This window comes from Rattus norvegicus, chromosome 3 (assembly GCF_021556685.1).
Source record: "Rattus norvegicus strain SHRSP/BbbUtx chromosome 3, alternate assembly SHRSP_T2T, whole genome shotgun sequence".
Taxonomy (NCBI): Eukaryota; Metazoa; Chordata; class Mammalia; order Rodentia; family Muridae; genus Rattus; species Rattus norvegicus.
This window is the reverse complement of record NC_141536.1, coordinates 57,951,862-57,978,855: the sequence shown is the minus strand read 5'-3', so window position 1 is coordinate 57,978,855 and position 26,994 is coordinate 57,951,862. Positions and strand designations below refer to the sequence as shown.

At 35.5% G+C, this 26,994-nt stretch overlaps 1 protein-coding gene across 19 annotated transcripts in view; it reads left to right on the top strand.

Annotated features, from left to right (window-relative positions):
• The window catches only part of Atf2 (activating transcription factor 2), a 77,108-nt gene that overhangs the window by 37,252 nt on the left and 12,862 nt on the right, over positions 1–26,994 (top strand). For 7 of the 19 annotated variants that reach the window (XM_087654617.1, XM_087654616.1, XM_087654620.1 and 4 more), the window contains 8 exon segments: positions 2,846–2,942; positions 5,747–5,865; positions 6,009–6,137; positions 10,303–10,481; positions 11,153–11,267; positions 14,076–14,162; positions 25,453–25,602; positions 26,570–26,776. In XM_087654617.1, the coding sequence (XP_087510743.1) occupies positions 2,846–2,942; positions 5,747–5,865; positions 6,009–6,137; positions 10,303–10,481; positions 11,153–11,267; positions 14,076–14,162; positions 25,453–25,602; positions 26,570–26,776 (1,083 nt within the window). 19 annotated transcript variants of the gene reach the window in all.

The following is a 26,994-nucleotide window of genomic DNA, read 5'->3' as shown; positions in this document are numbered from 1 at the left end:
GTGCTTTGTGTAACACTCCACCCTACCCCCCCGTATTAACAAAATCTGAAGAAATATGGCCAAACCTTGGAAACAGATTTCTTACCTATTAGAATATGCACTAATTTACTGTGGACTCTGCATGTTCACTTTCTTCCTATCTGCCCATTACTTTTTTCTACCTTATAAGGTCCTCTCCAAAAAACTTGTCTTCATTTTCTTCCAACATTGTTTATTGAGATTAATGCTCAGGCTCTTGTTTTTGTTGACAGAAATTTTGTGCAGACCTGTTGGATTGTGCATTCAAATTAGATTTTGTCTAGAAGAAATGGTATTAATTAAATATGTTAATACTGCCAGTGATATGATTATAATTCTACAGTTTATTCTGAAAACAAATCCTTTTTTTAGTTTATCTGTATATATATATATATATATATATATATGTATATATACATATATATCGTAACATTTTTCTCATTTTAACTGGATAGAGAGAGAATAAAAAACCAAGGTCAGATTCACCTGTGTCCTTCACATTACAAAACTGTTACTGTCTTTGTTAACTAATGGTTAATTTTATCTTTGGATATTGTGTAAGAGTTTATAAATACATAACCCTTGTATTTTTAGCTAGTCACTCCTTTTCTCTGAAGTCAGAGTTTACTTTCACTTTCACGTTATGCAGCAGATAATGATATTTTATAGAGGCCAAACTAATCCCAGAAGAAAGCACTAATTGAATAAAAATTCTAGGTGAAATTTCCAGAGTTTTTACCTTTTAATTTTGACAACTTCACAGTTTTTTAAGAGTGTCACTTATAACAAGATAGTTTATAATAAAATGCTTTAATGATTGTCTTCTAATGAAAAGTTACATTGGGAGGTTTTCTAGGACCTAAAATGAATCTTACATGAATACCCTTTAATATGAATGTAAAGCATAACATTGACAATTTTAATACAAGGATAAAGGCAGCAGTGTGAATATGCTTTGCCATGTGTTCATTGACTTGAGAGCTTTGTTCCTAAGGGTGCCTGTCAACACACCACTATTAATCTCACCAGATCTGGGGAGGACTTTTGAAAGGATAAAGTAATATAAGAAGATAGCCTGAGAGGGGAAGTTGGATTGTACTCTCAGTGTCCACAGCTGAGTGAACAGCTAATGGAAGAGTAAACCAAGGGACAGACACACTGAACAGTCCCTGCATATGGAGATGCAAACAGGTTCTGGAGAATACTAGTTACTCTCATCAAATAGTGGGTAACTTTCTATTGTTGTTTGTAAGTAAAGTGAAGCTTGATTGTCTTCTGCCTTTTACAGATTTTAAGACTCTAAAGAGTTAAGGAGTTCATTTTTTTCCCATTAGTCTTTATATGTAATGCTTACGGCAGATTTGGAGGTCATAGGAGTCCTCAGCTTATTTAGAAGGGTAGACATAAATAGTACTAGCCCCAATAAGGAACATTCAGATTACCATGGACACTGATAGGAGGTCTTTTACCTTGAAGCTGGAGAGCCCGAGAGAGGACTCAAGGAGTTAAGAGTGATTGTGCTCTGCAAGAAGACTTGAGTTTGGTTCCCAGCACCCAAACCGGGTGACTCACAACTTTGTGGACTCTAATATTCTTGTTTTTGTAAGCATCCACAGACACACACATGAACATGAATAAAAATAAAATCTTCTTAAAAATTGAAGGTAGGATTCTTATGCTGGACATAGGATGCTAGTAAGTACTAGGTATCAGACTTCTTAACAGTTTCATTAAAATTTTAATACCCCTATTTGTTAAGTAGTAGAAATGAGTAAGGGTTAATTTAACTTCTGAACCAGGAAGGCAAAATAAATGAGTGGTTTCCTTTTTAGGCAACAGTGGTTCTTGATAAGGAGTTCTTTCTAAAGTCTATTTCCAGTAAGAATTTAAACATGAATATTTGTCATAATCATAAGTATCACTGGTCATATGTACTCACCAGTGTACGGCGAGGGAAGGCATGATAAATAGCTTTGAACATACATTCATCTTAATACAAGTTATGGTTTTAAAAATCACTTTTTTAGGTTAAGACAGTTTAAAATAGAGTTATTGTATTGTGATTACTGTTTCTTTGCTAGACTATAGCACAAAAATCTTCACTATGGTACTATAAAGCTAGACTTAATTTCTTTGTTCTTTTTTTCCTCCTTTTAATTTAGACAGGTTCTTACTATATAGCCATGGCTGACTTGGAACTCTATTTGTAGATCAGGCTATCCTCAAATTTACAGAGATCTGCCTTCCTAGTACTGGGATTAAAGGTGTGCACCACCATGCCTGGCCTCAGACTAATTTCTTTTTTTTTTTTTTTTTTTTTTTTTTTTTTTTTTTTTTGGAGCTGGGGACCGAACCCAGGGCCTTGCGCTTGCTAGGCAAGCGCTCTACCGCTGAGCTAAATACCCGACCCCAAGACTAATTTCTTAATTTGTACAGGAGTCATTTTTAGAATATTATCAGTTTAAAAAGTGGTAAGTAACCTTACATCTAAGTAAATACAATATTTTCTTAGTCTTTGAGCTGAGTATATATTTCTCTGACATAATAAAAGAATAATAGTCTATTTTACTAATTTTTTGCCTCAGGTTTTATTTTCAAGCCTCTCAGATGAATTATATACTATCATTTCATATTCTTCTATGGGGGTTCCTCATCATTTGAAAATTACTGTCTTTGTGTGCTAATAATAGATTGATTGTCTTATAGTTTATAAGCTGGTATTTCATTGTTAATGGTGGTTTTACATGTTGTGGAAATTGATATCCTTTATCAGTTTTCTTTGATCAAATTGAAAAACTTAACTGTATTTTAAAACTTTTTGCCACAGCGTTTTACCAACGAGGATCATTTGGCTGTCCATAAACATAAACATGAGATGACACTGAAATTTGGTCCAGCACGTAATGACAGTGTCATTGTGGCTGGTTAGTATATGCTTTTATTAATGGCTTATATCATATTTCACCCAGAATGTGCACAATTTTGTGTATTCTCTGTAAACACTATAGTCTGGTGATAGTCCAATTGCTTCATTTACAGTAAATGTTGGCAACATGTATTTACCCATTACATTTCTATATGTTCTTTTGATCATTCATTTCACTTTTTTGTGTGCTTTTCAAATACCCATTTGAAGTTGGTTTTATGGAAGTTAATTAGAACCCTTGGAGCAATCATGCCTTTCTACAAAGTATGTTTAACTGATAACTGACTTCATTGATATTTAGTGTTTCTTTTAGTTGTCATACACCTGGTTTTTAAAACTTTGTAAAGAGAGTAAATGATCAAGCACTCCCTAAACTTGGTCATTATACTTTTGTTTAAAGGTGTTTCAAATGAAATAAATGTTTTATTAATAAAACACTCTAAAGCTGGGATATAGATCAGTAGTATAGTACTTGCCTGGCATTCACAAGACTCAGGTTTTAATCCCCAGCACTGCAAAATAAAATAAAATGTTCTTTCCTAAAGAAAATCTAAGTTCAGTTAGTGTGTGTGTATTTGTGTGTGTGTGTGCATGCGTGTGTGCATACCCTATAATTATATGGTATTACCCTGAGCAGATCGTTGTTTTTCATATGTAAAAAGAAGAACCCAATTCATGTGGTAGCTTACCATCACTCTATCCTATGTTAGTTGTTTTATGTTCTACATGTAAACATATAATCTGTGTACTTGAATAATATATACTATGCATGAGTTCAATATATTTGTTTCTTTCTAAGTAAACATGATAAGTTCTTTGTCAGATTTTACATATGTTTTAGCGCTCTGTCAGAATTACAAATATGCATGTCATAAATATAGAATCTAGAGTCCTTTGTTTTGTGAAGCTTATGTTATTCTATCTGTAATTCTAGAATTTTAACTAGAATATTGAACAGTATTAGTACTTGTAAATTATAACTTAGTGTGAACACCATACGCAGTGCTTTGGAGAGATGTTAAGGCAGTATCAGATGGTTCCTCCTGTGCTTTTAGTTCTGTAATTTTTGTAATTAATAAACGAGAGGGAGCTAAAAGTTGGTGGTTTATTTAAAAAAACTTATGGAAGGGAACTTTTGACAGTCTTTGGTACTGTAAGGAGAAGGGTGCGGATCAGAGTGAGGTACGCACTTCTTGGAGTATGTAAATAATGAGGACCACAATAAAAAAGGAAAGAACAGTAATTAAGGAAAATTAAAAACCACCTAGAAAGTATTTTTCTAGGTCTGAAGATCTTTGTTTCCTTGATATTTACTGTCTTAGATGTTCTTTGTAAACTTTGATCTCAAGAATGTTAATTTGGTTCCTATATGTTACTTTTAATACGGTATAAAAATAGAACATATTCAATCACAACATTTTTACTAACACTGAAATAGTTTACTATAACTGCAAATAGAATGCATGATGACCATAGCCTTAAGCTATCTGCATGTTAACCATTTGTGCCTGTGATGACTTCTCTCAAATCTGATGGTACCAGTAATAATCATCAATTAAAGTGGTATACGCTATGCGTTTTCTGGATTTTTTTCTGTCAAATATAAGTTGTGTTGATTCCTAATCATCTTAGGCAAACCCTTTGGGTGTGAACAGAGGTAACATTTATATTTGACTAATTTGAATTAAAATAGATTTAAACTGATATATATATATTCAAACCCCTTATTAAAATATTATTTTGGAAGTCTTTAAGGCTAAAAATTAGGATGTAGGTTAAAGATTAAATAATGGATACGATTATGACATAAGTGGACCCTGTAGTAATTCTGATAATGTTTTTACTGTCTAAGACAAGCCTACCTTAGGTCTAGCATATATGATAAGTGAATTATTTTTGCTAAAAATATTTATAGGCAGTACATATGAGGGGCAAAGATGAAATTATGATACCTACTATAGAAACTCAGTAATTAACAAATATCTGACCCTCAGCCAAACAAATTTTATCTTAAACCAGTGCTGTGCTAAGTAAACTAGATTCTGTGTATAACCTCTAAAATTGCTTCCCTAAAATGCATAAAATGTGAATAAATATTTAATGTACTACCAACTCAAATGTAAGCAAATATTCTTCAAACAATGAGACTAAATTGGAGAGACTTGTAAATTTTTTATCAGTCATTCATTTGTTCTGCATACATGAACACTCAGTATAATGTTAATATACATGTCTGTGAGTATATATTCAGATATAGTTGAAATAGTTTAGGTTGTAAGAAAGTTGAGTTCACATCATTATTAGACTAAACCATTTTTTTTAGGAGGTAGGGAACTTTTGCTTATATTTTTTCCTCCCTTTGAGTCTTTTGACATATAAAATGTATATTAAATTTGACTTCATAATATTTCATGAACAGATAGTAAATGTGCAAAAGTTAAAATATTTATTTGCTTTATTTAGTTTTCCCTAAATTGTATGTATCTAACAATCAGAATTTTTAATGATGTAACTTTGAAAAATTCTCATTACTTTGTTAATAGTAATTATTTCTCCAAAATATGTTTATTTCACTCAAGAGTATACACTAAGCATAAAAGAACTTTGGCGAGGTTGGCAAAATATCTTGATGTTAAATAGAGCTTAATCAAATTTTGTTATTTTAAAGAAAAGCATCTTTTTAAAGAGAGAAATAACATTTGACTGAGCCAGTGCCACTGATTTGTTAATTTCCTAGCAGCATTTTAGAATCTCAACATGATCATTTATATTCGTATGCTTATTTCTTAACATTTATTTCAGATCAGACTCCAACACCAACAAGGTTCCTAAAAAACTGTGAAGAAGTGGGTTTGTTTAATGAGTTGGCAAGTCCATTCGAGAATGAATTCAAGAAGGCTTCAGAAGATGACATTAAAAAAGTATGTTGTTAACCATGAAATTATAAAACGAATACCTTTATTAGGACACAATGATGGTTTTCACTTCCTGATTTCTGAATTTTAACATTGTACTTGGTCATTTTTTTAACTTTTTACAAAGTTTTCTTTATCGTTTGTATTAGATGCCTCTAGATCTGTCCCCTCTTGCAACACCCATCATAAGAAGCAAAATTGAGGAACCTTCTGTTGTAGAAACAACTCACCAGGATAGCCCGTTACCTCACCCCGAGTCTACTACCAATGATGAAAAGGTTAGAACTATGAAAAAGATAACCTTTCAGAAAATTAATTTTTTTTAGATTATATGCCTTTATTTATTGTTTATATTTGTGGGTATGCATGGCATGTGATGGTCAGAGGACAACTTGTAGGTACCAATTCTCTCCTTATGCTGTGTAGGTCCGAGGTGTCGAGCTCAGGTTTTCAGGCTTGGTGGTAAGCACCTATCTACCATGCTCTTTCACTTTTCCTGAACTTGATTATTTTAAATCTGTATGAGACATTAAGGTATTAAATTTTATATAATTTAATGGAAGATTATAGGTTTTATATATAAAAACCTGTGTGAATACTTTAGGAAAATTCCATCTTCATAATTATTTTTATTAAACAATGGATATTAAAGGAGAGAACAACTTATTTAGAAAAAGTGTTATTTGAAGATAAGAAAAATGTATACAGCTGAACCAGGATATCCAAGAGTGAGTAATTATTACTCCAGTATATATTTGATATTAACAATGACTGGTACTTCCTTAAGTACATTAGTAACTTGGGGTTCCTGGGCTATAGTTAAGTATTGAGTTGAGTTACATTATGATGTGTTCTTCATCACCTTTTCACTTGAAAAATACATAAAATGAGCAAATTTATATATGAGCAGTTTGTCTACACATAAAAAGACAGTGACAGTGTCCTTTTTAAATATTCTTATAAAATCATAACATGAATAGATTTCTGTCATGAGAATATAGTCATTTACCCCTGACAGGGATATAGCTTCTAAAAAAAAAAGGTAAGGTAGTTTCAGTAAGCAGTCTCATCATTCTTTCCAAAGCAGAGTATGTCTACACAAATGTAGACAGTATAGCCTAATGTAACTTAGTATATTACAGGCTGTCATTCCCAGATTATACTGTACTACTTGATACTACTATATGGACCATGTAGGTAGTTACAGCATACTGGTATTTAAACATAGAGAAGGCACAATTGAAAATGCAGACTGGGAGGATGGTTCAGTAAGTAAAAATTGCTTCATAAGCCTGACAACTTGAGTTTCGATTTCCCAGAACCCACATAAGAACCAGATGCAGTAGCACTAGTGCCTGTAGACCCTTCATACCCTTAAGGAGAGATAAGAGGAGGAGGTAGGAAAATCTCCAGAAACTCATAGACCTGACCCTAGCTTACACAGTGGCAAAGAAATTTTGTGTCAAACAAGATACAAAGGTGAAGTCACACCCAAAGGTTGTCCTCTGGCCTTTATGTGTTCATGCCTGCATCCCCACACACAAACATGTACACATACAGGTATACTCATATCACAGACATACACATATACACCAGAGAGAGAGAGTGGAATTTACACTGCTGGATTAAGTGAAATAGTATAAAGTGAATGTGAAAACCTGAGACATCACTTTATACTGTAGGCTATACAAACATATGTAGACTACACTAAATATCTTTTTAATTCTTTCAATAGCAGATTAACCTGGATTACTATAACTTTAATAAAATTCCTCATTTTTTTAACTTTTTGCCTAATAACATTCATTGTGAATCACAAATAGATTGTATAGGAATACAATATTAATACGTTATTTATATCCTTATTCTATACTACTCCTCCCCCAGTACTGAGAATTGAAATTCTAGCGGGTACCCAACCACTGAGCTATATTCTCAACCCCTAACTTAGAATTCTTGGAAGCTAAGCATTAGATATCCCCAAATCACAGTTTTTATGGTTATTCTTCATTATTATCTTGGTATATTTAATTACTCTCTTCTTTCTTAACATATGGTCATTTCCACATTTATTATAGTTATTAAGGATCCTGAGAACAGTCTTATTTCCCTGCAGAGCATTCCTTTCCCTTTATATTTTCCAGTTTTCATTCTTTGTGGCTTGTGTATCATCTTCTAGGGGTGCTGCTTCTGCATTCCTTAGTCGTTAGTTCCTTTTAGGTAGTTCATAGTTTCACTGCGCTGAGAAAATCAGTTCAGGACCTCCTCTGTTCTCATTTTCTTTTTAGGGAATTCCATCAAGACTTGTAATTTTAGAAACTATATATTGGTAATTCCAAATTTCTAATAGTCAAGGTATCTCTCCTGATTGCTGAACACTGTTTCTCTGTTGGCATCTCCTTAGCTTTGTCTAGGGAACATCTGAGTATTTCTGAAACAGAGTTCTTAGTTCTGACCTCATTTTTCTCTGAGAAATTTTCCTCCACCTATACATGGTAATATGTCCTTGTAATTCCTGCACTAGGAAGGTAGTGTCAGGAGTATTGGAAATTCAAGGCTAGCCTATGCTACTAAAACTTTATGGGCTGTGTAGCAAGGCCTACCCCTCACTCCCAATACCCTTTCTGCACTTTCCCACAAAAAAGAAAGGGAAATCTGCATCTATCTACTTATTTAAGCAAAACATTTAGGTGTCACTTTAATTTTATGTTTTCTACCTGTCTTTGAAACCAGTAGCCGATCTTAGTGTATTCATTTACCAAGCATGTTTTGAATAAGGTTCAAACCTCCTCTGTTCAGTGTCATTGTCCTAGTTGTCATCTTTCACTTGTACCAGTGCTACCACTACTTCCCTTTCCTACTGCAGTGCTGAGAGTGGAATCGAGAACCCCAAACATGTACTCCAGACTACTGAAGGTTCCTCATCCCTTTATTTTTCTTCTAAAACACAGTTTCTTTATGTTTTCCAAGGTAGTTTCATATTATTAATACTCTTGTGACAGTTCCCAAGTTGCTGGGACTGTATAACTTCATGCCAACCATACCAGGCTAAACTTTGTTTCAAACCTGCGAACTTAAAAATTTGAGTCATTCTTCTCTCTGCTGAAAGTCTTTTAGTAATTTGCTCTTGACGACAACGACAATGTATATTTATTCATTAGGGAAAACCTCATTGAGTTTTGACTGTCTATCCCTCCATCCTCATTTCATGCTCTCTGTATTGATCAAATACTCTTAAGGTTTTTCCTGCCTAGCATTACTTCCTTCTCTACAGCCTGTCCTCCTCTTGATTCTTTCATATCAGATCAGATTTTTTTTTTTGGCAAGGTTTTATTCCTTCACTATTAAAGCTCTACCTTTCCCTCTGCTAAATCATTTGACTTACTACATTATCGTTGAACGATTAATGTCTACTTTGATAGAAGTTTCTGTAATGGTTTTACTCATTGTCACTCTGCTCTCCAATTGTTGAGTTGGAAGCTTTTAGATGTGCTGAAAACCGTAGTTACAATGCTACCAATTTCTCCTTGGAAGTATCTTAATAAGGCTCCAACTGATAGTAGCTATATAAAGGACAATTCAAAGGGACAGAATAGTTAAGGAGTTCTGAGTAAAGCCCTCATCTCTTTTGTAATCTGTAAAACTAGGAAATATTTTAAGACTCATCCTGGCTGATTCATAAATTCTATTTCTCTTTAGTTTGGGAAGTTGTACCTACTAATTTTATATACTCACGTATCAGTGTTACTTGGTCTTTTAATACTAGAAAATTATTGTTACCAAATGAAAAACTACCTGAGATCAGCAGACTGTTTTGTTTTGTTTTTTTTAATTTAAATGTCTTAAAACATGTCCCTTTGTTTGGTTTGGTTTTTGAGACAGGGTTTCTCTGTTTAGCTCTGGCTGTCCTGGAACTTGCTCTATAGACCAGGCTGGCCTCAAACTCAAGACATCCACCTACCTCTGCCTCCCTGGGATCAAAGGTGTGTGTTACCACCACATCTTGACACATTTCTAAACACCAAATTGTTTGTCATAGCACTACCTTGCTGGATCAGTTTCTTGACTTTGCAATATAATAAACAAATAGGAAAGGAAAATCCCCTTCCAAGTTTTGTTTTTTAATTACCCAGAGTAAATTGTATTTGTATTTCTTACTAAAATTCTCACAAAAACATTGCTAAGTAGCCCAGCCTAATTTATTTTAGAGTGATAAAAAGACATATTGAACAAAACATGTTTTTTTTTAAATTTTTAGAATGGTATTTGAACTTTAGAACTGCTTAGATATTTTCTATTAACATTAGATATTAATTTACTTGTAGAGGCATTACGTATTATCTAGTGGTTGCTTTCAGAAATGTGTTACATTCTGTTCACTGAGGTACATGAATTAACTTGCGTTTTTAAATACCGCCCTTTATTTATCTTAAAATTAAATAGGAAATACCATTGGCACAAACTGCACAGCCCACATCAGCTATCGTTCGTCCAGCATCATTACAGGTTCCCAATGTGCTGCTCACAAGTTCTGACTCAAGTGTAATTATTCAACAAGCAGTACCTTCACCAACCTCAAGTACTGTAATCACCCAGGCACCATCCTCTAACAGGCCAATTGTGTAAGTGATTCCAGTCAGCCACTGACTGCACGGGAGGTGTTAGGGTTTCTCTTACTATGGTTTTTCCCTAGGATATTTAATTACGTGAATTAAATTGTGCATATGTGTGTGTGTATGAGAGAGAGAGAGAGAGAGCGAGAGAGAGAGAGGGCAAGAGAGAGAAAGCGCAAGAGAGAGAGAGAGAGTGCAAGAGAGAGAGAGAACGCACGCGCACAAGAGCACCATCTGCCTGTTTTGGGTTTTGAAAACTTTAATATTTTTTAAAAAATAATATCTGACACATTGGACAATAAATATCTAAATCTTAGCTAAAACAGTGAACATAGACTATAAGTTTAAGATGGTCTTATTTTTATGCCGTTTGACACAAAACAAAGTTACTCATTTCAAGATGACATTTGTCTCAGTTCTTAAAAGTAACTCCAAAGACCTTTCTGATAAGAAATGTTCTCGTTTCACAAATTGGAAATCCATGACTTCTCCCAAGGCTTTTTTTAAACACTCATACATAGATTATGCATTTAAGATGCAATTAAAAATATCTAAGTTTTGGAATTTGCCTTTTGAAGGTTAGAAAACTTATTTTTAAGTAATAGGAGGGAAAAGACTGTTATTTTACAGAGGTGGTTGGTATAGATCTTTACATTTTTCCCTTGTTTTGTTTTTCTTAGTCCTGTACCAGGCCCATTTCCTCTTCTATTACATCTTCCTAATGGACAAACCATGCCCGTTGCTATTCCTGCATCAATTACAAGTTCTAATGTGCATGTTCCAGCTGCAGTCCCAGTAAGTTGGAAAGTTAGACCATTTAAGTCTTTGTGTCAAAATTGGTCTTGGTAAAATATCCAGAAAATATACTTGAACTGCTTGATTGGCTTACTAAATGGAATTTATCAAAATGCTTATTAACGGGGAGTAATATTTATTTATCGATACTATGAGAGTCTAGGCAAACATAATTGGATAGAAAACATTTCTCTACCTCCCTGCCCACACTTGTTTTCTGTTTTCTTTTTGTACTATTTTTTGATTCACCTCACTTCGATTTGACTAGATTTGTGAAATTCAAATATTTCTAATTTTTATTTTAAGGTATTTGTATTTGAACACTTGTCAAATAGCTATGGTGTTTATAGTTATACATGTTCTTTAGAAAAAAACACACTTGTCCTTTGTGGTTACATGAAGTTTATTGAATTTCTTTGATGGCCCAAGCATGTTAAGGTCTAAACATTAATATCTAGGCCTGATGACACATGACAGTAATCCCAATAGTCAATAGGCAGAGATAGGATCAGAAGTTCATACTTAGCCTCTGCTAAATAATAAATTTTTGGCCAGCCTGGGCTACTTTGTTGTAAGAAAAATCCAAAAGAAGTTTTATAAGAAACTCGCTAAATACACAAATTTTGGAAAAAAAAAAGAAAAGGTGATTAACTATATTGAGTTGTCTAGTGAACATTTAAAAACATATTGTTGGAGATGTGTGGTTAAGAGCTTGTACTGTTCTTGTAAAGGACATGAGTTCAGTTCCCAGCACCCATTTTAAATGGCTCACAACTGACTTGCTCCTGCTATAGAGGATCTGACAACTTGGGCCTCCATGAGCACCTGCATACAGTGCATATGCCCACACATAGAGAAACACACGTACACATAATTGAAAAAAACAATTATTTAAAAGCACAGTATTTGAAGTGATGAAAATTTTCTTTTTCATATCATTTTTTACAAAATAGTATTATTCATACTTTCAAATTATTCTTCAACATTTAACATTTTCATTCTGAAAAGCACTTTTAGATATCTAGCAGAGTTGTCCAAAGCATACTATTTTCATTTTCCCCAAATCATTTATGATACAGCATGTTTGAGACTTTCTTAATAATTTCCCATAAAGAATACTTTAAGAGCTGGAGAGATGGCTCAGTGGTTAAGAGCACTGACTGCTCTTCCAGAGGTCCTGAGTTCAATTCCCAGCAACTACATTGTGGCTCACAAACATCTGTAACTGGATCCGATGCCCTCTTCTGCTGTGTCTGAAGACAGCAGTAAATGTACCCACCCACATACATGAAAAAGTAAATAAATCTTTTTTTAAAAAAAGAATAAGTCTTAGTCATTCATATAATGAATATAGTTGGGTTTTTTGTTGTTTTTGTTGTTTTTCTGGGATTGGTGAGATGTCTCAGTGGATAAAGACACTTGCCACCAAGTTTGACAACCTTTGTTCCAATCTCTATGTCCCACATGGTGGAAGGAGAGAACCAACGCCAGCAATTGTCCTCTGACCTCCATATGTGTGCCATGACATGTGTGTGGGAATATATATATGTATACAAAGTAAACAAATGTAAAACTTTTATTCTGTTATTACATGGATAAATATTTTTAAAGCCTACTTGTAGCAACATTCTAAAATTTGTGGTTTGGATATGCAATATTAATAGCATATTAAGTTTATTTAAAAGCCTTTCCAACCTGCCTTTCCTATCTTCCTTCCTTTCTTCCTTCCAATTTTGAAGCAGCATCCCACTATATAGCACTGGCTGGTCTGGAAATATGTAGACCAAGCTGTCCTGGAACTCACCTGCCTCTGCCACATGAGGGCTGGGATTTTTAAGTAATCTAACCAAATTATCATTGATTGAGGTATTTCCAAATATTTCATCTTTTTTTAAAGAGAACCTTGTTATTCAAATTTCATTACTTAAAAGTCTTAGTGAAGATTCAGGTAAAGGTTGGCTTTCTCTTTTTTGAAGATATTTTTCAAACAGGAAACATTCTTGCTTTGTATTTGAGATAAAATGGTTATCCTTTTAAATGTGTCTGTATTGAAAGCAGTTTGCAATGAAAAAAGAGATTAACCCTGTTCACATAACAACTGCTAATGAGAAAAGGGGACGGGGCAAACCCTCTTAAAGTATTATCTGAGAAGTTGTCAGGGGAACCACCATCTGTGTTATTACATAGTACATTAATACAGTAATGCACAGACATTTTAGAAAATTTATGTACTTAATAAATTGCAGTTTATGTTGAAATTAATTTTTGTCACGTCTTGATAGTCCTTTTACATGTAAAATTAGAATGTAATAGATAATATACACATTTTTATACCAGTAACTTTGAATATTATGGGTTTATGAGAAGGAACAGCTAAAGCCAGGCTAACTGACACAGGCCTGTGAGAAGAGCGGAGACAGAAAGCTAACCTGGGCTACAGGACGGGTCCAAAGCCATGAAATCAGACCTCAGAAAACAGAAGTGAGTAGTGCTAGAGCTTCATAATGGAGTAGTCGACTCATACTCACAGACCTGGGGTTTGATCCTGGCAAATAGATTGGGAGGAAGAGTACAATCCTCTGAGATAGGCGAAAACATGGAGATTATTATGTCAGAGAAATTGATAACTTTCAAAGATAAATCAGGTTATAGATTTCATCAGAATTCAGTGCAAACATATAATCAGCTACAGTTAAAGTTTGTAATTTTCTAAATCCCAAAGTACAAACTATAGTCGTATGTAGTAAAAAATGTACATCTTGTTTCATAAATACTGCATCAAAGTTATTTTAAATATCTTTTTCACAGCTTGTTCGGCCAGTCACCATGGTGCCTAGTGTTCCAGGAATCCCAGGCCCTTCCTCTCCTCAACCGGTCCAGTCAGAAGCAAAAATGGTAATCAAATTTATTTTATTGAACATTTATTGATTTTTCTTATTTTGTTCTTATTAAGGTCTGCATTTTATAAAGTTGTGATCCGTATTGCACTATGTAAAATAGAAATTTTGGAAAAGAAAAGCTTCCATGTAGTGTAGTGACTGGCTGATGATACTTTAAATATAAAGGGTAAGCTGAAAATAAAATTCTAGGTTCTGTTGCTTGTGATCTGTCTGGTTTGGACTATGCCGTAAACTCCTCCCATTGATGTCTGACAATGCCATCCTCTGCTACAAATGCAGCTGGAGCCATGGGTCCTTCCATGTGTGCTCATTAGTTGGTGGTTTAGTCCTTGGGAGCTCTGGTGGGGTCTGCATGGTAGTTATTGTTGTTCTTCCTATGGGGTTGCAAACCTCTTCTGCTCTTTCAATCCTTTCTCTAGCTTCTCCATTACAGTCCACGTGCTCAGTCCAATGATTAGCTGCAAGCATCCTCATCTATATCAGTAGGGCTCTGGCAGAGCCTCTCAGGAGACACCCATATCAGGCTCCTGTCAGCATGCACTTCTTGGCATCAGCAATAGTGTCTGGGTTTGGTGGCAGCATATGGGATTGATCCCCAGGTGGGGCAGTCTCCAGATGACCTTGTCTTCAGACCCTACTCCACTCTTTGTCCCTATATTTCCTCCCATGAATATTTTGTTCTCCACATTTTGGTCTTCCTTCTCCTTGAGCTTCATATGATCTGTGAATTTTTTCTTAGGTATTCCAAACTTTTGGGCTAATATCCACTTATCAGTGAGTGCATACCATGTGTATTCTTTTGGGCTACCTCAATCAGGATGATATTTTCTAGTTCCATTTGCCTAAAAATTTCATGTAGTTACTCTTTTTAATAGCTGAGTAGTACTTCATTGTGTAAATGTACCACATTTTCTGTGTTCATTCTTCTGTTGAGGGACATCTGGATTCTTTGCAGCTCTGGCTATTATAAATAAGGCTGCTATGAACATGGGGGAGCATGTGTCATGGTTTTAAGTTAGAATATCTTTTGGGTGTATGCCCAGGAGTAGTATAGCTGGGTCCTCAGGCAGTATTATGTCGAATTTTCTGAGGAACCACCAAACTGATTTCCAGAATGATTGTATCAGCTTGCAATCCCACCAACAATGGAGAAATGTTCTTATTTCTCCACATCCTCGCCAGCATCTCTTAACTGAATTTTTAATTTTAGCCATTCTGACTGTTCTAAAGAGGAATCTCAGGGTTGTTTGGATTTGGATTTCCTTGATGACTAAGGATGTTGAACATTTCTTTAGGTGCTTCTCAACCATTCAGTATTCCTAGATTGAGAATTCTTTGTTTAGCTCTGTACCCCATTTTTAAATAGGTTTATTTGATTATCTGAAGTCTAACTTCTTGAGTTCTTTGTATATATTAGGTATTAGCCTTCTGTCATATGTAGATTGGTAAAGATCTTTCCCCAATCCTTTGGTTGCTTGTACTGTCTAGTTTTGTGTGTCAATTTGACACAAACTGGAGTTATCACAGAGAAAGGAGCCTCAGTTGTGGAAATGCCTTCATGAGACCTGTAACCCATTTTCTCAACTAGTGGTCAGTGTGGGAGGACCCAGCCCATTGTGGGTGGTGCTGTCCCTGAGCTGGTGGTATATAAGAAAGCAAGCTGAGGGTTGGGGATTTAGCTCAGTGGTAGAGCGCTTGCCTAGGAAGCGCAAGGCCCTGGGTTCGGTCCCCAGCTCCGAAAAAAAGAACAAAAAAAAAAAAGAAAGCAAGCTGAACAAGCCAGGGGAAACAAGCCAGTAAAAGACATCCCTCCATGGCCTCTGCATCAGCTCCTGCTTCCTGACCTGCTTGAGTTCCAGTCTTGACTTCCTTTGGTGATGAACAGCAATGTGGAAGTGTAAGCTGAATAAACCCTTTCCTCCCCAACTTGCTTCTTAGTCATGATGTTTGTGCAGGAATAGAAACCTTGACTAAGACATTTTTGTCTTATTGACAGGGTCCTTTGCCTTACAGAAGCTTTGCAATTTTATGAGGTCTCATTTATCATTTCTTGGTCTTAGAGCATAAGCCATTGGGGTTCTGTTCCAGAAATTTCTGTTCCAGAAATTCCAGATGGAATTTTTGGGGTCACATGTCCCGATGTGTTCAAGGCTCTTCCCCATTTTCTCTTTTATTAGTTTCAGTGTATCTGGTTTTATGTGGAGGTCCACTTGGACTTGAGCTTTGTACAAGGAATTAAGAATGGGTCAATGTGCATTCTTCTATATGCCCAGCGCCAGTTGAACCAGCACCAATTATTGAAAATGCTATCCTTTTTCGATCGGATGGTTTTAATTCATTTGTCAAAGATCAAGTGACCGTAGGTGTGTGGGTTCATTCCTAGGTCTTCAATTCTATTCTATTGATCTAGCAGCCTGTCTCTGTACCAATACCATGCAGTTTTTATCACTATTGCTCGGTAATACAGCTTGGGGTCAGGGATGGTGATTTCCCCAGAAGTTTTTTTATTGTTGAGAATAGTTTTCACTATCCTGGGTTTTTTGTTATTCCTAATGAGTTTGCAAATTGTTCTTTCTAACTCTATGGAGAATTGAGTTGTAATTTTTTATGAGGATTACATTGAATCTATAGATTGTTTTTACAAGATGGCCGTTTTTAGTATATTTGTGCCAATCCATGAGCATGGGAGATCTTTCCATTTTCTGAGATCTTCTTTGTTTTCTTTCTTCAGAGACTTGAAATTCTTGTCATACAGATCTTTCACTTGCTTGGGTAAAGTCACACCAAGGTATCTTATATTATTTGTGACTATTGTGAAGGGTGTCATTTCTCTAATTTCTTTCTCAGCCTGTTTATCCTTTGAGTAGAGGAAGATTTGTTTGAGTTAATTTTATATCCAGCCACTTAGTTGAAGTTGCATATGAACTGTAGGAGTTCTCTGATGAAATTTTTGGGGTCACTTAAGTATACTTTCATATCATCTGCAAATAGTGATATTTTGACTTTCTTTCCAATTTGTATCCGTTTAACCTCTTTGTTGTCTAATTGCTCTGGCTAGGACTTCAAGTACTGTATTGAATAGGTGGGGAGAGTGTGGGCAGCCTTGTCCCTGATTTTAGTGGGATTGCTTCAAGTTTCTCTCCATTTTGTCTGATACTGGCTAGTGGTTTGCTGTATATTGCTTTTACTATGTTTAGGTATGGGCCTTGAATTCCTGGTTTGTTTGTTTCAAGATTTTTATCATGAAGGAGTGTTGAATTTTGTCAAATAGGTTCTCAGCATCTAATGAGATGGTCATGTGGTTTTTTCCCTTGAGTTTGTTTAGATAGTATATTACATTGATGGATTTCCGTATATTGAACCATCCTTGCATCCCTGGGATGAAGCCTACTTGATTATGGTGAATTATTGTTTTAATGTGTTGTTGGATTTCGTTTGAGAGAATTTTATTGAGTATTTTTCCATTAGTGTTCATGAGGGAAATTGGTCTGAAGTTCTCTTTCTTTGTAAGGTTTTTGTGTGGTTTAGGTATAAGAGTAATTGTGGCTTCAAAGAATGAATTGGGTAGTATTACTTCTGTTTCTATTTTGTGGAATAGTTTGAAAAGTATTAAGTCTTCTTTGAAGGTCTGATAGAATTCTGCACTAAACCCATCTGGTCCTGGACTTTTTTTGGTTGGGAGACTTTAAGTAACTGCTTCTATTTCTTCAGGAGTTATGGGGTTGTTTAGATGGTTTCTCTGATCCTGACTCAACTTTGGTACCTGGTATCTGTCTAGAAAATTGTATATTTCTTCCAGATTTCCCAGTTTTGTTGAGTATAGGCTTTTGTGGTAGGATCTGATGGTTGGTTGGTTTGTTTGTTTGTTTGTTTGTTTGTTTTTATTTCCTCAGTTTCTGTTATATCTTCCTTTACATTTCTGATCTTGTCAATTCGGATACACTCTCTGTGCCCTCTAAACAGAGACACAGTGAAACTAACAGAAGTTATGAACCAAATGGATTTAACAGATATTTATAGAACAGTTCATCCTAAAACAAAAGAATATACCTTCTTCTCAACACCTCATGGTACCTTCTCTAAAACTGACCATATAATTGGTCACAAAACAGGAGATTGAAATAATGCCATGCATTCTATCAGATCACCATGGTTTTCAATAACAACAAAAACAACAGAAAGCCCACATACATATGGAAGCTGAACAAGGCTCACTCAATGACAACTTGGTCAAGGAAGAAATAAAGAAAGAAATTAAAGAGTTTTTAGAATTTAATGAAAATGAAGGCACAACATACACAAACTTATGGACTACAATGAAAACAGTCCTAGGAAGAAAACTCAGCTCTGAGTGCCTCCAAAAATAAACTGGAGAGGGCATACACTGACAGCTTGACAGCATAACTGAAAGCTCTAGAACAAAAAGCAGCTACACCCATGAAGAGTAGATAGCAGGAAATAATCAAACTCAGAGCTGAAATCAACCAAGTAGAAACAAAAAGAACTATACAAAAAATCAACAAAACCAGGAGCTGGTTCATTGAGAAAAATCAACAAGACAGATAAACCCTTAGCCTAGGGTTTGTTTTCAAGATGTTTCTGTGTAGCCTTGGCTGTCCTGGAACTCACTCTGTAGACCAGGTTGGCCTCGAACTCAGAGATCCTCCTGCTTCTGCCTCACAAGTGCTAGGATTAAAGGTGTGCACCACCAAGCCCTTCTGAAACTAACTTTTCAAGGACCAGAGAGGCCAGTGAGTTGACTCAATAAGGAAGTGCTTGCCTTCAAACCTGATACCCTCAGTTTGATCCCTGAGGTCTACCTGCATAGTAAGACAGAGCAGCTCTGACCTCCACACATGCATATGTGCACACAAAGACAATAAATAAATGTAATGTTTTTAAAGCATAAATTTCAGTGTCCACTTTAGTATGCTTCTTGGAGTTGAAAAGACTTAACAAACAGTTCTATCATTCCATCTGAAGAAGGTTGCCATCGTGTTCCTATCCCAGTATACAGAAGCATCTTAATTGTCAAATAATTTCCTACATTCAGAGGTAGAACTTCACATCTATGCTTTTCAAATATATGAGTTCCAGCTCACATGCCTAGATCTATGTATTGCTTTAAATAATCCTGACTCTTTACCTATCTGTAACTCTAATCTGTAACTCTACTCTTAAATTCTACTTCCTTCTCACTGCTGTAGTTGGATTTTGTTTTGGGTTTTTTGTTGTTGTTGTTGTTGTTGTTTGTTTTTGTTTTTGGTAGTAATACTTGCATTCAACTCTTTTAACACCTTTTTTTTTTTAAGACTTACTTATATGTTGTGCATATAGGTGTTTTGCCTGCGTGTATACGTCCACATATGTGCAGTACCCAAAGAGTCAAGAAAAGGATATGAGAATCTCTGGAACTGGAGTTAAAGACCATTGTGAGCCAACTATGTAGGTGCTGGGAACTGAATTCTGATCCTCTAGAAAACTAAAACTGTGATACAGAAATAAGTAGATCCTCACAAATGTCTAAGTTTATCTAATACTTCTTAACACTAGAGAATTCTCAGAATCTATGAATTCTACAAAATTACACTAGGTCTCATGTCATTTAGGCTTAAGAGATTTGTCATTACCTCCATAAACCATAGATACTCTTTTTAATATTTTTAAATAAATTTAATTTTTCAGAATGTTTATAACTTAAAAAGGAAAAAAAACACTCCTTGGAGTAAGACGTTAATCACTTTAGAGTTCTGTTCAGGTTTAGTAAAGTGAGTTCCTCCAGAGTGACTTCTTTTAAGACTTGTGTGACAAACCAAGAAATATCTTTGCACACAGTGGGTAGCCAGTGGTTTTTCTGCAGGGGGTTTCTACTAAAAGCTGACAGAGGGCATCTTGGCAAATGTTCAGAAACCTACATAAACTTAGCTGGGCCCTGCATGGAACCTCATGTTCAGCAGAATTCTTCTGACCTGTCTGCATGCCGAGCTAATCAGCAAACACCTAATGAGCCCACACTAAAGAAACAGACCCTCTCCCTACCGACTTCATTTTCATGTGTTCTCTAGGGGTAGGAAGACAAGACTTCATGAGGACTGATGATACTGCAAAGACTACAATAATGATAATTAACTTGCTGAATTTAGAAGATTATGCTGTTAATTAGTTGCAAAATAAAGATAAGTAATACAGCAGCAGATGGTAGGATAACACCCAGGAGAAGGAGGGTTATCACTCTGATGAGCTTCTATGGCATTTGTGAAATATGGATTCGACTTGTTCGTAAATTGCTCCTAGAGCACATTATCTTTTTCTTTGAACTATGATGGAGTAGTTTGTTCCTACCGAGTTCTGACACATGTGATAACATTTATTTTCAAGTGCTGCGTAAACATAGAACATAAATAACATGTTTTAAGCAAACACCTCTGAAGAATGCGTGTAAGACGGGTGGGTCAGTGCAACAAGCTATTCGCTCTTTAATTGGTCTAATCTGTCGCTAAGAAAAACATTAAAGTATAGCAATTGAAATTTATATCATGAAAAATTAACTGGAAACATAAACACATTTGTTTGCTTCTTAGAAATATGTTTTATTCTTTGAAACAGTGAATACCTTTACCTTAAAATTAAAACTATGTCCTGGCTTTGTTGCACATGTTGGAGATAAATCTTTAAAGTTTAAGTGAGCTTTATTTCTCTAGATTCTCACTTTTTATTTACTTATATCAGGCTTCTCTCTTGAGAGAAATGTTTATCTTACTATGGACTTAGCAATATACAAAACTTAATTGATTGAAGATGTACTTAGAATACTTAATACAAGGCTAAAACGCTTATTTTTGCAAAACTCTTGTTTAAAATACTGAATTGCCAGTCAACAAAATTTTTCCTTTTATCTCTACCCTAACTCATTCAATGACTTTGAGAAGAAACTTCAGTCTTCAGGAAGTCTCTTTACTTTTAACGCGGTGATTGATTTCTCTATCTCTGCCCATCCCAGAGGTCTATGTCCATTGTATTTAGATTTGCATTAATTCTTTTAGCAAAGGTATTTGGCCTTTAAAATATCAAAAAAAAGAATATGAACAAATTTTAGATATCCTTTATCAGTTGGTATAAAAGTTTACTGACTACTTTCATCACGTTGCTTAATCTTTTTTTTTTTTTTGAGCTTTTACATGTACTTTTGTGTAATTTTAAAAATCGGCAATTCAGAACAATGTTAATTAACCCTTAAATCTCTTTCTTGTAGTTCATACCCAATGGCACACTTTATAAGTCAGATCCATTGTAATCAATGTAACAGCATGGAGCAAACATTAGTGCTTCCTCACTGGATGAGCACCGTATACCCTAGGGCAGTCAGGAGAGGATAATGAATGAATACTGATGCTGCTGTAAGTGCTCTAGATGGCAGTAACTTGCCCTACTAAAGATTATTCAAGAGAGTGATGTTTATGTACTTCAGACTCCCCTATGTGTAGTTACTGTATTTCATTAATTCTGAGTTAAGCTCTTCACTATAAAACTTTAAATGCTCTTAAATTCTATGATGTTTTCTACCTACGGACTTAAAAGTGTTTTGCCAACACAAAATCCACTAAGCTCAACCTCTGAATACATTATACATTTTATATTCCGAAATGAAGCCCCAGCATAGATGAGGTATTTTTGTTTCTGTTTTTTTCTTTTTCTTTTTTTCTTCTTTTTTTCTTTTTTTTTTTTCCCTTTTCTTTTTTTCGGAGCTGGGGACCGAACCCAGGGCCTTGCGCTTGCTAGGCAAGCGCTCTACCACTGAGCTAAATCCCCAACCCCTTGTTTCTGTTTTGATGTGTAACATTTGTTCTCATGTTGCAAGGCATAAATCTGAAGATTGACCATCTCCCCATAGTCTTCTCTGTGGTGTTTATGTGCTGTCACCTACAATGCTGTTTTCCAGGTTTTATCTTTCTGCCTTCTGTTCTTGAGCATTTTCCTAAGTGTTCCCGTTCTGTCAGTTGCTGGTTTGGTTAGTCTTCTTTTTTTTTTTTTTTTTTCCCGGAGCTGGGGACTGAACCCAGGGCCTTGGGCTTGCTAGGCAAGAGCTCTACCACTGAGCTAAATCCCCAACCCCTTGGTTAGTCTTCTGATTTGTTTTAATCCATCCGTTCAACATTATCCTGTCTGCTACTAGTTTTATTTTTGTGTAATTGTTATTAATGTTATTTCAATTTGCTTAAAAGAGGGAGGGGGACCAGTAATCACATCTAGATTCATGGTTTGGACATCATTTATGTACAGACTGTTAGGTCACACCAGTGCTTCAGAGTATAAACTAAACTCTCCCAATTCTTTGCCCCTATGCTGAGAACCTGCAGACCTCTGTAGCTTTTTTTTAAAAAATAGGGAAACCTGCTAATGAGGCAGCTCAGTAGATAAAGGCACCGGATACTAAACCTGACCACTTGAGTTGGAAGCCAAGGCCTCACTTACTGGAAGGAGAGAACCAACTCCCACAAGCTGTCTTCTGACCTTCGCCTGTGCTCCCATGATGTGCATGTGCATGTGCATACATACAAAGTAAACATAATTCTTTTAATAGAAAAGAAATAAGGAAACAATCATTTAAGAAATTCCTTTGTAGGTCAGCTAGTTTTTCATATTAAATTTTTTACTTCAATTCCTACAAGTACATTATCACTAATTTTCTAAATTAAGATATTTAAGATTTAAAAGGTTAATGATTTAGGTTGTAGTTTGAGAGAGTTAAATCTAAATTTGTGTCTTTGTTGTATAGGACTTAATATATTGTGTATTAAGTGAAGTGACAAGTGAAGATGCTAGAACCTTGCAAATATTGTGCTTTTGTCGTTCATAAATAAAATCAGCCAGAAAAGAGAAAGAAACACACATGATTTGGGTGATGTGGTTAAGCAGTTGTCAGTGTTAATGGTTGTTATTCTCAGTCCCCAGTGTTTTTTTATTTGAATAATTAAACTATGTAGTCTCAGGTGATATTTTCTGTTCTCTGTGTTTTCTAATAATACTAAGGATAATGCATATAACACAGTATCTGAGGTCTGTTGAGACCTAACTACCTTACTGGCTATATGAACTTGAGTCAAATGATGGTTGGTTATCTAATCTGTAAAAGTGGGACTGGTATCCAATTAAAGAGGAAAGCCTAGTAAAATACATATATAATGATCTCAGGTGAATTCTGGTGACATTTTTATGTATCTGGTTTTTTGTTTTGTTTTGTTTTTGTTTCTTTTTTTGGATTATGGACCATATATAATGATGAAATTGCTAAATTTTGGATTTTTGTAGAATTTTATAAGTTGTACTAGTTGGAATAATTGAAGGATAATTGAATTATCTAGGAACTTTTTTGAAAAGCTTTTCTTGAGCAACTATGCTTGGCTCCTCAGAGAGCAGTGAGTAATAGTTACCAGTGATCTATTTAACATTTAACATCCATAGTTAAATTTACATCTAGCAAGTTTGTAAAGCACTAGATCAACTACCTGACTCTTACACACAAACAGGTCCACATGTGTATAAATAACGCTTTTTCTCCAGATACATACCTTAAATTTCTTCAGAAAAATGTAGAAGCTAAAGTGGCACTCAGTGGTAGAATAGACATGTAGCACTCATAAAGCTCTGATTCATGTTTGGTGGATGGATAATAAAAATATCTGATTCAGATATTTGGAGCATATCTAGATCTCAGTTATTCAGAATAATGTCAGCAAAAATGGCTACAAATCTCTAAGATCACTGCAGTCCCATCATTAATCATGTTTCTATTAATCAGTGAACTAGTTGCTTTAAAAAAAAAAGATACAGAGAAGTACACAATAAGCTTTAAAGAGCTTATTATCTGATTAGTAGATAAAGTGATGGCATACAACTAATTATAGAATAAACTTCATTCAAGTTTCTTTGATTCATTCATTCATTCATTGGTGGAGGGGTTGGGGAGAGAGAAAGGGTCTCACTTATGTAGCTCTGGCTGACTCGGAGTTCCCTGTAAAGAATAGAATAGACTGGCCTTGAGCTCAAGAATTTAACTGTCTCTCCCTCTCCCTAGTGATAGGAAAGGCGTGTACTACCAAGCCCAGTTCAAGAATGTATCAGTAATATCTAAAGCATCATGCTAACACTGGACTTGTCATACTGTCAAAGTTCCTGAGGTCTAATGCAGTTGCTGGCAAAATATAAGTAGAACAGATAGATCTTCCAGGGTTAGAGAGATGGCTCTTGTAAAGGACCTGGATTGGTTTCCATCAACCACATGGTAGCTCACAACCAGCCTCCCATAACTCCATTCCAGGAGATCCAATGCCCTCTTCCGTCCTTCATGAGTACTAGGCATACAACATGTACATACCTACATACAGACACTGACACACACACACACACACACACACACACACACACACACACACCACACACATACACACACAAGTAAGTTCTAAAGGGTAGAGGAAAAGGGGAGGACCATAGACTTAAATATTAAAAGTTCTTCAGTATGACAGATTCTAATAGTAGTGGCCTAAAAAGGCAACATCAGAGTGCTATGATGGCTCATCTGGTAAAAGTGCTTTCAACTCTGGAATCCGTGGTGGAAGGAGGGAACCTGCTCCTAAAAGTTGTTCTCTGAGTGCATGGCGTATATATACACATGCACATAAATAGATTACGTTTCAAACTGGGACATGAGTTATCATCCAGGTAAACATTAAAAACCTGAAAGCAGATATCAAATAAGACCCAAGTCTGGATCTTAGAATCTGGGCAAAGCCTGATAAGAGGTGTGGGCTTAGGGTAGGAGAGGGTAGGTCAAAACATACCTAATAGGGGTTTGGGGATTTGGCTCAGAGGTAGAGCGCTTGCCTAGCAACCTCAAGGCCCTGGGTTCGGTCCCCAGCTCCGAAAAAAAAAAGGGAAAAAAAAAAAAAACATACCTAATAGTTAACATTACATTTTTTAGTTTAACAAGGCTGGCTATGGTCAGATACTGTATTTTCATTTTTTAGGTTTTCTTACAATTAAATACAACAAAGTATAAAGTCCTACAGTTGTACCAGATTGTATGTCAGAGAAGCTTTGCAAAATCCCGGGTTGTCATCTTGATGTTTATTGTAGTCCAGGGAGTAAGGAAATGAATGCGATATAAAAGCCAGTGTATTCATGTGTTCCTTGTCAAACACTGTCTTTGGGTTAAACAAAGAGTATGTCGAGAGTTAGATTTGCATATAACATAGGAACCATTTTTTAAAATGGTGTTTGCATTTCAGAGATTAAAAGCTGCTTTGACCCAGCAACACCCTCCAGTTACCAATGGTGATACTGTAAAAGGCCACGGCAGTGGATTGGTTAGGGCCCAGTCAGAAGAGTCTCGTCCACAGTCCTTGCAGCAGCCAGCCACGTCCACTACAGAGACTCCGGTACGTGTGTTGCTTTCACCGTTCACCATTCTGGTCATCCTTAAAAAGAAAATACAGTACAGCTTAGTGACTTCTTTATATAATTATAGTCTATAAGCTTATGAGTAGAGTATAAATATAGCCATCTTAATTTGATATTTGTTTTGTGTTGATAAAGAATAATTTTTCAAGTTTATCCTTTGGATCACATGCTAGTAGTCAGAAGGTCTCGTTCCTCAGCATCATATCCAAGAGGTTTATTTGATTTTATTTTGTTTTGTCTCCCACACTGTGACAGTCTGTGGCATGGTTTGGGATTTGTAAGACTAAGAGGGCACCTAACATTGGACAGTTCTATTATGCAGTCTGATTAATGACTAAAGATTTATATCCTGGGCTGAATAAACTGGTCCATTAATGAAAAGCCAAAGGCCCCTATGGGGCTCTCCACACCTGGAAAATAAATATTGTAGAAATAACTATTTTAATGCAACTGGCATATTTAATATTTTTTTACTTCAAAATAGAATTGAAAAAAGTTATAAATTTATAGTGACTGGTTTTCAAAGAATTAATGATATAAAATCAGTTAAAAATAGCATTTGTAAAAATAGTTTATCAAAATACACATAATTTTTTTTCTTTTATTGTCTAGCTGTGGGTTTCTGTAGTTTTTCCCATATGCTGCTGAAGGAATTTTGTCTGATAATGGCTGAAAAAGGCATGGATCTATGAGTATAGTAGAATTTCTTTAGCAAGACACTAAAAAATACATTTTAAGGAAGTCATTGACTATATATTGCATTGAGCATTTCACTATCACATAGTTATTGAAAAGGGATTCAGCCATAGGGTGAATTTTGTTCCACAGTGCTGATGTCATCAAGGCATACAACATAAAGTTAGCAACCCTCCCTTTTATACTGTGTCTTGCCCCTGTTAATTTACTTACTGCACACTCACACGTAAGCTCTCCATATTGTCACAGGCGTCTCCAGCTCACACAACTCCACAGACCCAAAATACAAGTGGCCGTCGAAGAAGAGCAGCTAATGAAGATCCTGATGAGAAAAGGAGGAAGTTTCTAGAACGAAATAGAGCAGCAGCTTCAAGATGCCGTCAAAAAAGGAAAGTATGGGTTCAGTCCTTAGAGAAGAAAGCAGAAGACTTGAGCTCACTAAATGGCCAGCTGCAGGTATGGGCGTAAATGCAGTTTACTTCTATTGATTAGTTAAGAACACAGTTTTTTGGGTTTTTTGTTTTGTTTTGTTTTGTTTTTTTCTTTTTGGCTTAGTTGTTTGGTTTGGTTTGGTTTTGTATGTGTGGCTTTTTAAGTCAAGGTTTCGCTATTTAGCCCTGCTGTCCTGGAACTCCCTCTATAGACCTGGCTGGCCTCCAACTCAGAGAGCCTCC